Source organism: Malaclemys terrapin, chromosome 3 (assembly GCF_027887155.1).
Source record: "Malaclemys terrapin pileata isolate rMalTer1 chromosome 3, rMalTer1.hap1, whole genome shotgun sequence".
Classification (NCBI taxonomy): domain Eukaryota; kingdom Metazoa; phylum Chordata; order Testudines; family Emydidae; genus Malaclemys; species Malaclemys terrapin.
In genome coordinates this window covers 153298109-153313574 of record NC_071507.1, presented here as the reverse complement: position 1 = coordinate 153313574, position 15466 = coordinate 153298109, and the positions used below count along the sequence as shown (strand labels likewise).

The following is a 15466-nucleotide window of genomic DNA, read 5'->3' as shown; positions in this document are numbered from 1 at the left end:
CAGGACAGTCCATACTAACTGTGCTTTGTCTAGTCAGATAATGAATAGGCAGGAGCCCAAATGAAACTGCACTTTTTTTTTTCTTTTTACTTTTTTTTTTTTTTTGCACTGTCCTTTTTCTCCCAGCTTCCCTAGTATCACTCTGCCTTGTACAGGGTGCAAAACAGAAGTCCTTGTCTTTCTCTTGTTTTATCTAGAATAGTCTATTCCTTAGTTTAGCTACACTTTATAGCCAGTCTAATTACAATTTCAGTGAAAATGACATGAATCCACAAAGGTGAAAGAAAAATACCTTGTAAATGCTTGACCTGTGATGAGGCAGTGCAGTCCAGCAAAGCTGGGAGTCTGTGTCTCTTGCTCACAGTGCTCCGAACTGTCAGTTTTGACTGCTTCAGAGATCCAGCTTGATCTTGGTCCATTGGCTAAGAGCTCATCAGTCAGAGTACTGTCTCTATCCCAGAAGTCTCCTGCCTTTGTAGACAAGCTCTGGTTTCCCTGGAAAGTGTCACTTTCCAGTGATATTGATTTGACTTGTCCTTTCTGGCCAAGTTTCTCACATGGCCAAATACCTACCTACCTATCTATCTCAGATTTCCAAATACCATACAGTGTAAAAATTAAAAGTCAACTACATTTTAAAAGGCTTATAAGACTTCTCCCACCCGACTTATTAAGGGCTGAGTAGTTCAGTTGTCTGGATCATTTGATAATTACCTGTTCTGTTCATTCCCTCTGGGGCACCTGGCATTGTCTACTGTCAGAAGACAGGATACTGGACTAGATGGACCATGGGGTCTGACCCAGTATGGCCATTCTTATGTTCAGACATCATCACCTCAAACAATGTTGATGATTCAGTTGAAGACGTAGGAGCAGATCCTCATCTGGTGTAAATTGTCATAGCTCCATTGCAGTTGAGGATCTGCCCGCTACTGCAAGCGGCTGCAGAGTTTTGGCCTACTTTGAACTCCTTCTATGAAGATTGTTGGTGCTACCATCTCTGGTAGAGGCTTTGACAGCCATAAAACAAAAATCTCTTGGATTACCGTTATTTTAAGGAAAACCTCTCTGAATAATCCTCAGAAGAAACTGTGCATCTTTTGTTACAGTAAGACAAAACCATTCAAAATGTCCCATCCACTTTCCTATGAAAAGTGTGAAGACCTTAATCTTAATTGTAGAGGAAATGAAGCTATACTACATCATCTCTCAGTAATACCCATTCACCTCCAGATACCTGATTTACCCATCCAACATACCAGAGTTGCACAAGCTTCTAGCAGACAAGGCAAAGCTATGGTGTATATGAGTTTACTTGCCCATCCCTGTGAGCCTTTTTTCAAAAAGTAGAATTCTACAAAATGGGTTAATAACCACTCCCTCTCCTCTTAAATGAAATAATAAGCTCCCTCTCCTCTTAAAGGAAACATTATATGAATAAAGATACTCATCCATACCAAAACTGAAGGTAGAGCCAGACATAGGTTCCGGCATATACAGTACTTACTGGAAAGGGAGGGATCAGGTTCAGTCCGGGATATCCTCTGCAGACCTAATAACAACAGAATGAAATTCTTTGTTCAAATATAATTAATAATAATGTGCTGTTTTACCCAGAGCACAGGTATGATCCTGCTGATGATATTTCTGTTTCTGGAAGCTTACATGTTTTTTCAGATTATATAACAGAACTGACGGAACCAAACAAACTATCCCTGTGAAATAGTAAGGGCTGGCATGCATATACTGTACATGATAGCATCAGTGCCTGGTCTCCACATGAAACTGTACATTTATGGTTTTCAACATTAAGGAATACCTCTGCCCTCAGATGTATGGTAGCAGATGTGTTTGAGCCTAAAGAATAGAGAAAATAGTGGCAAAAAAATAGAAGAAAGGAGAAGAAAAGTGGCTAGAAGGCCATTGTGCCAAACTCCCAACCAAATACGCCTGTATACGCATATTCTAGAGGTAATTGGGGCCGGGCAGGGAAAACCAACCCATATGACAAGTATAGTAATCATAATGTAGTTCTAGAAAAAAATGACCAGGTTAAATTGTAATCAATGTATTCTTAAACATCAAAGGTATTCTCTCATACTTAGCCATGCACATCAGGGCACAGGAACCCTTTTGTTTTTTCTAGTTTGTAGGATTACTATTTTTTTTTTTTTCGTTCCAGGACAGTTCTCAGGAACCATTTCTTCTCTGCTTATAGAAATCTTAGTGTTTCTCTAAAGATATGATCTGTGCAGGATTCTCACTCCTGGATCTCACTTCTCTAGTGCATGCAGACAGAGCTCTTACAGGTTTATTGGTATCTAAGGGCAGTGATAGTGGCATGTACCATGACCCCCAAATTGGTGGTTGCTCACACAATCACTATCTGCCCTTGAAACCTTCCACTAACTTTCTTTTTGACCAAGGTTATTAAGGAAGCTCCCTGTCTGGGGCATGCTGGGATCCCCAGGCTTTTAACACTCTCTTTTCTGCTAGGAACTATCTTGTACTGCTGCAGCCAAGATCTCGTGTACTCGTGGGTGGCGCGTGAACCACCCGTTCGGGGAGGCTAGCCCCCGGCCCCACCCCTTCTGCTTGAGGCCCCGCCCCTCCCACCCCGAAGCCTCAAGCTGTCCACCTGCCTCGAGTCCCAGCCTGTCAACCGGCCTGAGCCACACACACACACACCAGCACCCTTAGCCCCTGGAATGCTCGGCGGGCGGCCCGAGCACCCCCAAGCCCCAGGTGGTTCCAGCACTGGCTACCCCAAGCACCAGCACCAGCCACCCTGACTCCCCGCCCGCTTGTAGGAAGAGGAGCATCCTGGGCTCAGGCCATGGGGGAAGAGCGGGAAGCAGGAAGGGGCCTCAGGGCAGAGTGTGGGTGGGGCCACGCTTGACGTTTGGGGAGGCTTAGGCTCCCCTGGCCTGCGATACTCTCCGTCCATGCATATACTCTGTATCAAGCTTTATAGTTCTAGGATTTTCTGCCTCAGCATATTTTTCTCTCTCCTCCCTCTCCCTTCGCCCCCCCCCCCCCCCCGCCACTTTGGGACGTTTTTCTGGGATACCTCTGCTCTTTTGGGCAGAAAGGTTGATTCTTATTAGTTGGTAACCATTAAATCATGTTATTTGCAACTAAATATAGCCTTTATGCTAAATTTGGTCCTCCTTTTTGCTAACTAGCAGGATACCCTATACACCAGGATACCCAGATAGAACTTGACACAAATCCAACATTTAAAAAAAGCTCATAATAAGAAATGCATCATTTACCATTTTCTAATATAAAAAATAAAGAATCTGAATACATTTAAATTAAGCTATAAGCAATTGAATAGCTTAATTTAAATCTATTAGATTCTTAATTTTTTATGTTAGAAAATGGTGAATGATGCATTTCTTATTATGAGCTTTTTTTAAACGGATTTGTGTCAAGTTCTATTTGCGTAGAAATTCAAATTCAATTAAAGTACAGAAAAACAGCATTTTAATTTTTTTATTAAATAAAAGTGCTAAATATATAAGAACAAAAAGTATACCAGAGTTTATCAACACACATTTTTTATTTAAATCTAATTGGTTTATTAAGCAAATACAGTGAACTGATTTGTTTCTGGTCACCATGGCCTTCAAAATTTTAGAATTAGTAGGATCACTCCCTCTCATACCTAGTTTTTATTCATAGATTGGAAGAGGAAAACAATCTTTCCTGCTTCTTCAACTCCCAATAGATTTCTTAAATTTGAATGAACTAGTCATTGAACTGACTAGTTGAATGATTGAAATGAAGAAAATATTTTCTCTCCACCTGCAGAAGAGGCTACTGCTGTCGAAAGTTTGTTCACCATGCACACCAACAAAGTCTACTTCTAGGTGCTTGGTCAGGGACTTCCACCAGTTCAGTGGTTTGGCTATCTTTAAAATTTGGCAGCAAATGTATTGCTTAATATTACTTTTTGTATTTAATTTAAATGATTTTAATACATGACAGTAAGTTTAGGTCTTAACATAGGTTGTTAATTTCATGTTTAATTTAAATGTTTATTTTGAAATATAAAGTTGTATTTAAATTAAATTTTTAAAAATCCAATTTAAATAAAAAATCTGATTTTTTTTTAAAAAATGTTAAACCATTGATTTTTATCCACCCTGGTCCATGCAGCAAAAGATGACTGCAGACACACTTGCTGCAGATATCGTGTGTAAGGTGACCTATCTATCTGGAGATGTCACCCACACTGCCCTACTTCGTGAAGTACATCAAATCCCTCAGGGCATCTTGAGAGAGTCTACTAAATGCTCTCAAAATCTAGCACAGAGTGTTTGAAAGGAAAATCTTCAAAGCAAACATCTAGGGCAGTGGTGGGCAACCTGCACCCCCGGGCCGCACGCGGCGCATCAGGGTAATCCACTGGTGGGACGTGAGACAATTTGTTTACATTGACTGTCCATAGGCACGGCCACCCGCAGCTCCCAGTAGCTGTGATTCGCTGTTCCCAGCCAATGGGAGCAGCGGGAAGCGGCATGGGCCACAGGACGTCCTGGCCGCTGTTTCCCGCAGCTCCCATTGGCCGGAAACAGCGAACCGCGGCCACTGGGAACTGCAGGCGGCTGTGCCTGCAGATGGTCAATGTAAACAAACTGTCTTGCGGTCACCAGCGGATTACCCTGACAGGCCCTAGGTTGCCCACCACTGATCTGGGGGGAGTCCTTAAGCTGAGCACTGGACTCAGGGTTGAAGCAAACCCAACTGCCCACTAGGGCTTTCAGGGCAGCTTCAAAAAAAAACACTCAGTTGTCCTGCATCTAAACCATTTAAACTGGTGATTGTCACAACTATTTGAAAGACTGTTCATGAGGGTGTGGACTTGTCTTGGTATTAACTCTTTGATTTGAGTGTTCAGTGGAGGGAGCTTCTGCCTCCAGGATATATGCTCCTAGAGCCACTTGGCTGTAAATCTCTGAATTCCACCAGAAAGTGCATAAAAAATTGAGAACCTTTTTGGAAGTCAAGTGTGAAGGCCTCTCTCCAGAAAGCAAAGAAAGCAAAAGCCCACCGTGTGTTCTTTTGGGTCTGTGGGCCTCAGGCATCGCCTATTGCGTGGGTGGGAAAAGCCTAGTCTTTCAAAAGACAACTTTCACTTTGGTTGCTTTCTTTCAAGAAGTCTCTTATTTCACTATTTTGGAAAGGCGTTTGGGTTTTGGACTATAATTTCTGGCTGTTTGAAAAAGTTCAGGGTTCTTGGAAGGGTTGAAATGTAACTTGATTGGATATTATTTTTTTAGCACTAATGAATGAAATCAATCTCCTTTCCTTTTTTACAATATCTAATAATAAATAAGTCTCAGGTTTCTGTTTGGAATTTTTTATTTTATGTTTATCCTGCAGAAATTTTCAAATGGTGCATATTGTTTATATTTACCATTTCTTTCCCTTCCTGCAGGTCTTCATTACTTCAAAAACATAGTGCTAGTCGGATCCCTGCAGGATCGTTATGTTCCTTATCACTCTGCTCGCATAGAGATGTGCAAAACAGCTTTGAAAGATAAACAATCAGGTAATAAATGAGTAGCCTGTGAAGTCTCTGTGTGTTTTAGACCATGGATAACTTTATAACAAATGTCAAAATAAATAAACTGTTATTTTCAAATAATTAAATTTTCTATGTAAGATTTCTCACTTTTTTTTTTTTTAACTTAAACAGTGATATTGTAGAGCCACGACCATATCCCCATTGAAGTCAGTCAGAAGCCTTGCTGTTGACTTTGGAACAGAATAGTGTCTGTAATTTATTTAAAAAAAAAAAAAGTGGCAGATTTTATTTAGCAGAGGCCCAATTCTATACTAGCAGTGAAAAGAAAGTTAATGATCCTTCCTAAGTCGGAAAAATGTATGGTTATAGTTCATGATGAGATATTATGGCACATTTATACTATAGCATTATCTATCTGAAAAGTAAATAGACAAAATATTCTGGAGTCGTCATAAATTAGTACTGGTAAACACAATTTCACTATGAAATGCAAACAATAAAATGTATGGGTTATAAGATTTTTTTTTTTACGTTTATGGAAATTAGATTTCAAATGTTCTCTTAGTAGCGAGACAATATAAAATAGGTCTCTGTTTTCTAGAATGTGTTCATATTTTCATATTCAGGGACACATAACTGTAGCTCATTCTGGGTGATGCATGTAATACAGGTTTTTTTTTTTTTTTTTTTTTACAGGACCAATTTATGCAGAAATGATCCAGAACCTGCTTCTGCCAGTTCTTCAAAACAAGGAATGTAATTTGGTCCGTTACAATGTCATCAATGCATTGCCCAATACAGCCGATTCTCTCATAGGGAGAGCTGCACACATTGCTGTTCTTGATTCAGAAATATTTTTAGAAAAGTTCTTTCTGGTTGCTGCCCTAAAATATTTCCAGTAGAAGAAAAGCATTGTAAGAGACTTGACTATTACCTCATTAACAGATGAATCAAATAATGTGTGGTATTGAAGTATAGCTGCAGCTGTATTTTAAGAGATATTTATACTTTTGTATGGAAGATAATTTATATCATCCATGTTTAGAGCTTTTTTAACATCAATTTTACTTTCTAGGTAATGTGGCTGTGCAATATTTTTTTATTTGATTCTTTTTACCTTTCTATTACTTTTTCTTAATTTTTGGGTACCTAATTGAATGGAGATTAAATTACAGTATGTACATTTGGTTGGTTTATTATTGGTTCTTAGACTACAAAAGTCAATGCTATATGGCTACATTTTAATAGAGGCATGGATGCCAAAATAAATTGGAATTTAAAAATTCTAATAAAGTATTATGCATCTGATTGTTATATTTTAGCATTGTAGAAAGTCTAACTGGAAAAAACAATTAGCTGCTAAAATATCATACATTGAAAACAGCTGTATCTGAAATCCTGGTAAAGACCATTATTTTAATGAGCAAACTGAGTCGTCTGTTCAGATATCACTACAGCCTAATAATTTTCTTTAAAATCATCATCATTATTAAACATGTTATGCCTGTGGAAATACATTTTCTACTGATGATCTCAAAAACATGTTGGTTTACATATTCACTTATATTACTGGAACTTTAGTGTTCAGAAGTAAGCGGCAATTAGGGATTTTTGAATGTTTAACTAAACGACAGCTGCCTTCTAATAATTGGGGTTTTGCAAATTAAATAAAATTGCTCTTACTCTGTCAGTTCAGTTCTTCAAATGAACCTTTTACATGGACTTCCTTGTATGTACGTAAAATAAGTAAATGTAATAAATTTCTGCAATACTTTTATGAATTTAGATAATTTTTGAATATTCTTAAAATGTTTTGTTGATTACAAAGTATTGTAAATATAAATCAAGGTATCTTGAAATGGAACAAAATTATAAACTTTACATGTTTAGTGATGCAGATAAAATGTTTTTGATATACAGGAATGTTAAAGGTCTGTTGACTTTTTACTGGTGCTGAATAGCATTGAGTTCAATTCCTCCTCCCTACCCCTTTATCTGTTTAAAACAGTAATGCACTAAATGTGGAAAGGAGGTAATATGTGCATTCACTAATTGTAATGAACAGAATTTTTTGAAAAATATAAATTGGTTGTATAACTAATGCATGTTTATTTTTAGCATTGTGTTATTGCATCTGGTGTTAATAAAATGAACAAATGACTCTACTAGAAAATTAAAGAAATTGAAATCTTTTGCTAGTTTCCAAAATATTGGGAGGCTGTATATATTTTGTATTATTTCACTTAGCTATATCAATAATAGTTTATAATTAAGTAACCTTGCATTTTGATAGGGTTTATTCTTGTAATCTTTGTAAAATTATTTTTTCTCTGTAGTTTACAAGCTTCAAAAGACCACCTTAGACTAGTCAGCAGTGCAGCCATTTGATCACTTCAAAGAATGGTGTATTATTGAGTTGCATGAGGCAAGTCCTTATGATGCTGACAGAGAATACAGTAATTAATACATTCAGCTGTGAAAATGGCTATTTTATTAGTGGTTGTAAATAGTATTTTACACTCGTATTACTCTAAAATTTTATTTTAGGTTCTAGTAAACGTTTGAATTATGTTTGGAGCTATTTTTGTCAACAAGAAACAAAATATTTTGGCCTTCAGTAAACTGCAATATTAGTTTAGGGACCTACTCTAGCAAATAGTTTTGCCTGGTTCATGTTGATCAAATTATACCATTTTTAACACACGAGAAGAAACAGTTTTAAAACCTGTTAGAAGATGCTTCTTTAGACCTGGCCATAGCATGGCAAACTAAAAGTGTATCGCATTCCAGTGGAGTTAATCCAGCAGAAGACAGTGCAGCCACACATCTACTTCCTGTGCAATGGCAGATCTTACAAGTTTAAGCAGAGTTGGACCTCGTTTCTATTTGTATGACAAGGAAAACGGATGTTGCAGGTAGTAGGATGGTACTGGTAATTCCATAGGCCCTATTCTTATGAGACAATACTGAACCAGTGTCCCTACATGGTCTAAGATGGCACTATGCTACTACTGGAGGTGCCTTTAGAATGAGAGAAAAAATGAGAGATCCATAACACCTTTTTCCATGAATCAGCAGTCTGTTGGCAGCAATATTCTACCTTTGTCACTGCAAAAAACTCCCATTAATATGACTGTGAGATCTGCATATAGAATGAGAGTAGTGTATCTAAATATTTGGGTGAATTATTCATTTTGTGCTTGAATCCTCTTTCAGAGTTAATCCAGTTGTAACAAGTCTTATCTAAAATATTTGAAGAGCACACCCCTAGTTGCTGAAACAGTATACTTTTGGGATGTCCTGAAAGAAATGAGAAAAAGCCAATCCCCTGGTTCTTCTTCGAATGCTTGCTTATGTCCATTCCATTGTAGGTGTATGTGCTCGCCACATGCACTGGCGCCGGAAGTTTATCCCTCAGTGGTATTCGTAGGGTACCTGCTCTGGTGCCCTCTGGGGTGGCATGTGTATGTAAGGGGCGCCACCAGCTCACGCCGCTCTCAGTTCCTTCTTACTGCCAGTGACAGTGCTGGAACATCTCCTTGCCTTGGCAAGCTTACTCCTCTCAACTCACAACTGCCTAGTTGTGAACTTTTTGTATACAGTTGCTAAAAATTTTGCTAGTTTTATAGTACCCTTAGTATAGAGTTAGTGATAGTTTGTTAGTCCCGAACGGGACTTTAGCCTATGGACGGGCATGCCCTGGTCCCTGGGCTTTGAACCTTGTGACTGTTGCAAGAAACCCATGCCAGTCAGTGATTCCCATAGAAGCTGTCTGAAGTGTTTAGGGGAAACCCACATTAGCGACAACTCTTGCATCTGCAAGAGCTTCAGACCGTGGACCAAAAAGGAGCAGGACATTCGTCTCCAAGCACTCCTTATGGAATTGGCCCTTCACTGGCCTCAGAGCCAACCAGATCAGATTTTGCTCCTAGCAGCATGGCCCTGGTGTGGAGTGCACTGCCAGCACCAGCCTCACACTGGCGCCGATCCCCATCCCCAATACCGGCTAAAAAGCAAAGAAAGGCCGGGATGGGACATTCTCCTATGTTCTGTAAAGAGAAAAAGAGAGATGGAGGAGAGCAAAGACCCGCGCAGGCCAGCTCTTCCCCTCCAGATGGTGGCCAGGTGCCGACTCCCACTGAGTGGTCAAGCTGACTCCAAGACCTGCCCACAACCCCAGGAAGCAGCAGAGGCACTCAGCACCTGGTGGTGCCATCCATGCTGGAGGCATTTCAGTCATTCTGTCCCTGCTGGTGCCACCCATGCTGGCCACGGAGGTGCCCTGTTCAAGGGGTAAACTTGCCTTTGGATCCTTTCAATGGTCCCCATCAGTGCAGCACCGCTCCTCGCTGCAGGGGTTACCCCATCAGCGCTCGCCTGAACAGTGCCACCAGCCCCGAGACACGGGTCAGCTTGTCTGCCAGAATTTCCGGCGTCAGTCCCCAGACTCAAGGCAACATTCATCAGACTCTAGGCGTCAATCACCAGTGGGCTGGCGTAGAGGCACGGCACCAGTCCCCAGAGCCCTGGTGACAGGAGTGCCCAAGCTGCTCTCTCAGCTCCTGGCACCGCTCCGGTGGGTCAAGACGCTGATCCCTGGAGCCCCATCCCAGGTCACCAGTTTGCCAGTACAGTTCACCATGGGTGCATCGATCGATGGTCTATGATATCTCAGTCTTCTCACTCCCGCTCTACAAAGTAGCACTGCTTGCTAAGCATGAGGCATAGATTGCCAGGGTACCATCGCCAATTTGCTGAAAGCTGCCAGCGGTCACCGGGATTGCAGCACTGAGAGCCATCACTCTCGTACAGGTCCTCAACAGAGGTCCGCAGCCAGAGCTGATGGGATTGGGGTAAACAGGCAGCCTTGGCACCGACCTGGTCCCCCAGACAAGTCTTCGCCTCCTCAGGCTCCCGACAGCAAGGAGGCGACACTACTCGCAGGCCAGGGCTTCCCATCGGGGGCATTGGCATTCCCTGATGGGCCACCAGTGGCAGTCTGGTTCCAGGGCCACTGGCCTGCCCCCGGCAACTCTGGAACCCTTGGGGATATCCCCACCCGTCGCTAGGGCATAGGTTGGTCTCAGGGGCATCCAACAAATGATCGGCAACATTCTCTTGCCGACCCCCTGACTTGGACGCGGAGTCAGAGCAGGTTCCCCAGGACCAGCCAGCCTCAGCTGAGGCTCCCACAGCAGATGCGGCGGAACTGGCAGACCCACCTATATCTGCGTCCTCCTCATCTTCTCCTGATGAGGTAATAGTGGAGCCCTCTCACCCAGTTCTTCTGGATGATGCCATGGCCCACCAGGAGCTCCTGAAGAGGGTTGCCTCAAACCTGGGGCTGGAAGCCGAGAAGCCCTAGTGCAGCAACCCCCTCTAGGGTGGCATTGCAGTGCACTAGGGAGTGGTGAAAATTACTAAGGCCCTGTGGCAGACATTTTCCTCGGTACCCCCCATCTCCAAGTGGGCAGAAAGAAAATACTATGTCCCCGCTAAGGGGTATGAGTATCTTCATACCCACCCTGCCCCAAGCTCACTCGTTGTGTCAGCAGCCAATGAGCACAATAGATAGGGCCAATCGGGATCTACGCCTAAGAACAAGAAGGCAAAGAGGCTCTATCTCTTTTTGGTAGAAAATTTATTCTACATCCAGCTGAGAGTGGCCAACCATCAGACCTTGCTTGGCTGTTATGATTGTAATATCTGGCAGTCCATGGCTAAATTCTCAGACTCGCTCCTAGAGGAACCAAAGAAGGAATTCCTGGCTATCCTCGGTGAAGGCAGGGCAGCCCTCCAAGCAGACTCAGATGCAGCCGACTCTGCGGCCCAGACTTATGGCTTCGGCCATTTCGATGAGGTGGGCCGTCCTGGTTGCAGTCGTCGGGCCTTTCGATGGAGGTTCAACAATCCATCCAGGACTTCCCATTTGATGGCCTGGCACTGTTTTCCAAGCAAACAGACAGTAAATTGCATGGCCTGAAAGACTCAAGGGTTAGCTTGCACTGCCTAGGTCTGTACACGCCGGGGCCAACAAGGAAGCGGTTTAAGCCATAGCAAACCTACAGGTTCAAGAGCCATCCTTGATCAGAGCCCTTCTGCAAAAAGGGCACAGGCTATAAGTGCCAGTAAGGCCATCAGCCGGCATGCTTTGCTCACTCGAGCTCCACCCATAACCAACCAGGTGGTAAGCAGGCATTTGAGGGTGCGCTCAAAGACTATCTTCCAGCCTGTGTCCTGGATCCTGCTCCCCTATTATTTTACAACCGCCTGTTCCCCTTCCTCCCTGCCTGGGCCGTTATAATATCGGACCGATGGGTCCTCAGCACAGTAGCAGGGGGATATACCCTCCAGTTTATTTCTATCCTCCCCCCTGTCCCTGTCCCTCTTCAGGGACTCTTCTCAGGAGCATCTGCTTGCTCAGGAGCTACAGGGCCTTCTGCAAATGGGAGCTGTGGAGGGAGTTCCACTGCATTTAAGGGGGAAAGGGTTTTACTCCTGCTATTTTTTTAATCCCAAAGGCCAAGAGAAGTCTATGCTCCATCCTCGATCTGTGGAACCTCAACAAGTATCTCAGGAAGTTGAAGTTCCGCATGGTCTCTCTGGCCTCCATCTTTCCTTCCCTGGATCCGGTAGACTAATAGGCTGCCCTCAATTTGAAAGATGCTTACTTTCACATATCTATATTCCACGGTCACAGACAGTTCCTATGTTTTGTAGCTAGGATCACCCATTACCAATTTGTGGTGCTCCCCTTTGGCCTAGCAACAGCGCCAAGAGTGTTTATGAAATGCATGTTGGTAGTGGCAGCCTACCTCAGGTGTCGGGATATCCAGATTTACCCCTACCTCGATGACTGGCTCATCAAGGTCTGGTCCAGGTCCAGTGCAGCATCAAGATGCTGCAAGCCACTTGTCAAGCTCTGGGCCTGCTGATAAACAAAAATCAACATTAATCCCTGTCCAAAGGATATAGAGTTTATTGGAGTGGTACTCAACTCTACCCGAGCCAGAGCATTTCTGCCAGAGGTCAGGTTCAGGGCAATGTCTGATCTCATTGCCAGCATCAACACTCACCGTGGCTTGAGTCTGTCTCAAATTATTGGGTAACATGGCAGCATGTACATATGTTATCCGCCAAGCAAGACACAGGCTGCCCCCCCTCCAAATGTGGCTGGTGTCAGTCTAGACATCACCTGGACAAGCTCATGACGATCCCTCCCAGGGTACTTACCTCTCTGCAGTGGTGGATGTTGCTGTTGGAAGGAGTGCCATTTGCAAGTCCGTGACCCACGGTCTCCCTGGTTTTGGATGCATCTGACCTCAGTTGGGGAGCATAATTCGGTACCCTGCAGACTCAGAGGTTATGGCCTTGAGAGGAACTTGCATTACTTATAAACATTAGGGAGCTTAGGGCCATTCATCTAGCCTGTGCTGTCTTCCTTCCCCAGCTGTCCAGTCGGGTGGTGCAGGTGTTGACGGACAACACGGCCTCTATGTTCTATGTCAACAGGCCTGGGGAAGCGCTTTCATCAGCTGTATGTCAGGAGGTCCTCTGTCTGTGGGACTTTTGCATTCAGCATGCAATCCACCTGGAAGCCTTGCACCTCCCCGGCATTCATAACATGCTGGCGGATCACCTCAGCAGATCCTTCTCTCACCACAAGTGGTCACTCCATTCGGAGGGTGTCTGAGGCTCTTACAGAAGTGGGGGACTCCCCAAGTGGACTTGTTCACCACCAGACAGAACAGAAAACGTCATCAGTTCTGCTCTCTCCAAGGCCTCGGCAGAGGCTCACTTTCCAATACTTTTCTCCTGTTATGGTCGGGACATGATGTACGCCTTCCCGCCAATTCCACTCATCAGCAAAGTCCTCTCAAAAATCAAGAGGGACAAGGCATGAGTCATGATCACCCCAGCATGGCTTTGCCAGCATTGGGACCTGGCTGTGGCAGCCCCGTGGCCACTTCCCAGCCACCTGGACCTACTCTCACAGGATCATGGTCAGCTTCTGAGCCCAAACTTTGCCTCTCTCCACCCTACAGCATGGATGCTGTGTGGCTGAATCCAGAGGAACAGGCCTGCTTTAGTCAGGTACAGCAGGTTCTCTTGGAAAGCAGAAAGCCCTCCACCAGAGCGAGTTACCTGGCAAAGTGGAAGAGTTTCTCCTGCTGGGCATCGGAGGGCAATATCTCCCCGACCCAGTCGTCTCTGCAGTCCATCCTGGTTTACTTGCTTCACTTAAAGCACCAGGGCCTTGCCTTCTCTTCAGTCAAGGTGCACTTGGCAGCCGTATTGGCCTTCTGTCCTTGTGTCCAGGGTAAATTGGTATTCTCGCATGAGATGTTGATCAGGTTCCTGAAAGGCCTTGAAAAGTTCTTTCTGCCGATCTGGGATGTGGTTCCCCAATGGGACCTCAGCCTAGTCCTCTCCAGGCTCACGGGTCTTCCCTTTGAGCCCATGGCTTCTTGTTCCCTTTCCCACCTGTCCATGGGAGGTTCCATTCCTTGTAGCGATTACCTCAGTGAGGCATGTCTTCGAGATTAAAGCCCTCACTACGGAGCCCCTGTATACGGTATTCTAGAGAGACGAGGTCCACTACCTTTCTGACGCATGTCTCTATCCAGGATATATGCAGGGCCGCGATGTGGTCTTCAGTGCACATGTTCCATGACCCACCCTCCTTCCTCATTTTCGAAGTTTCTGGAAAGAAGGAACTGGGGGGGGGGGGGGAGGGAGCCAGTGGCACTTCTTATACTGTTGCATACGCATGCCACTCCAGAGGGCGCCAGCTTCGGTCCCTTACAGATACCACTGAGGGAAAAACTTCCGGCACCAGTGCATGTGGCGAGCACAAACATCTACATTGGAATGGACGTGAGCAACATATCTCTAAGAGCACCAGTTACAAAAAGGTACCTGTCTTTTTCTATGAGTGAAGGGGGATTTTTTCACCCACTCTCCTTCTGGAACTGATGTCTTCATACACTATTCACCTTCCGCCTTTTTGGCAATGGAAAAGAGGGCTTTTGACTTTCTTTTTCAGTCCCTGCCTTCAGCTCATCTTCATATCTCTGCTGTTCATAGCCAAAACAATGGGACCAAATTCTGCAGCAGAAATTACTACCTTTTTAAGTCCCTCCATTTTCAGTTTAAACCTATTTTTACTGAAAAAATTCTGAGTTTTACAAAAAGTATTATTTGTTTTTTTCCGATTTTCACCCTATATTTGTATCAGTCAAGTATATAAAATTAACTTGTCTTATTTGGCAAATACAATACATTGCATGATATATACGTATTACGGTAATACATTAGTCTGCGTGTATATGCAAAACTGCCTGTTGAAGTAAGGTTAGGTATTAATCTAGAAGATACACACAGTAAACAAACAGGCACACACACAAGCTCTGAAGTGTGCACATCTGAACATACTGATGACTATCACGCCTACCATATACATATTTCAAGCTGTCAGCAGATAATGGTTTAAAAATTTGACACACTAAAATGGGAAGAAAATGAAAATCTGTATCAGAATATGTTTCAGAACAAAAGGAAGTATTTGAAAGTTTTTAAAAAACAAAAACAGGAGAAAAGGATGAATTTGTGTTCTTAGGGAACCAGGGCGCAGTGTCCAGCCACAAAAGACCTTCCCCACCACCACCACCCAGCCTCTGCTTGAACCAAAGCTGATCAGAAGAAAGACTTACAAAAAGCAATTAAAAGGCAGTGGAAGACAAACCTAAACCCCTCCAAAGAAGGGTGACATGATTAAGGAAACTCCCCTAGCCTCATTTGCATTAAAGATGGAACAGGGAGGCATCTCCATTAGCATGCAGAATGGAGAACAGAGATTCCAAGGCAAAAACTGCACTGAACTCTGAGACCAGAAAAGCCAGGAAGGTTTGATGGGGGATCTCCGCTCCA

The 15466-nt window shown here is 43.5% G+C and overlaps 1 protein-coding gene across 7 annotated transcripts in view; it reads left to right on the top strand.

Annotated features, from left to right (window-relative positions):
* The window catches only part of FAM135A (family with sequence similarity 135 member A), a 157111-nt gene extending 149382 nt beyond the window's left edge, over window positions 1-7729 (top strand). For all 7 annotated transcript variants that reach the window (XM_054022143.1, XM_054022148.1, XM_054022145.1 and 4 more), the window contains 2 exons: window positions 5447-5560; window positions 6233-7729. In XM_054022143.1, the coding sequence (XP_053878118.1) occupies window positions 5447-5560; window positions 6233-6438 (320 nt within the window). In that variant the 3' untranslated portion in view covers window positions 6439-7729. The remainder of the gene's footprint in view (window positions 1-5446; window positions 5561-6232) is intronic.
* Window positions 7730-15466: the final 7737 nt, after the last annotated feature.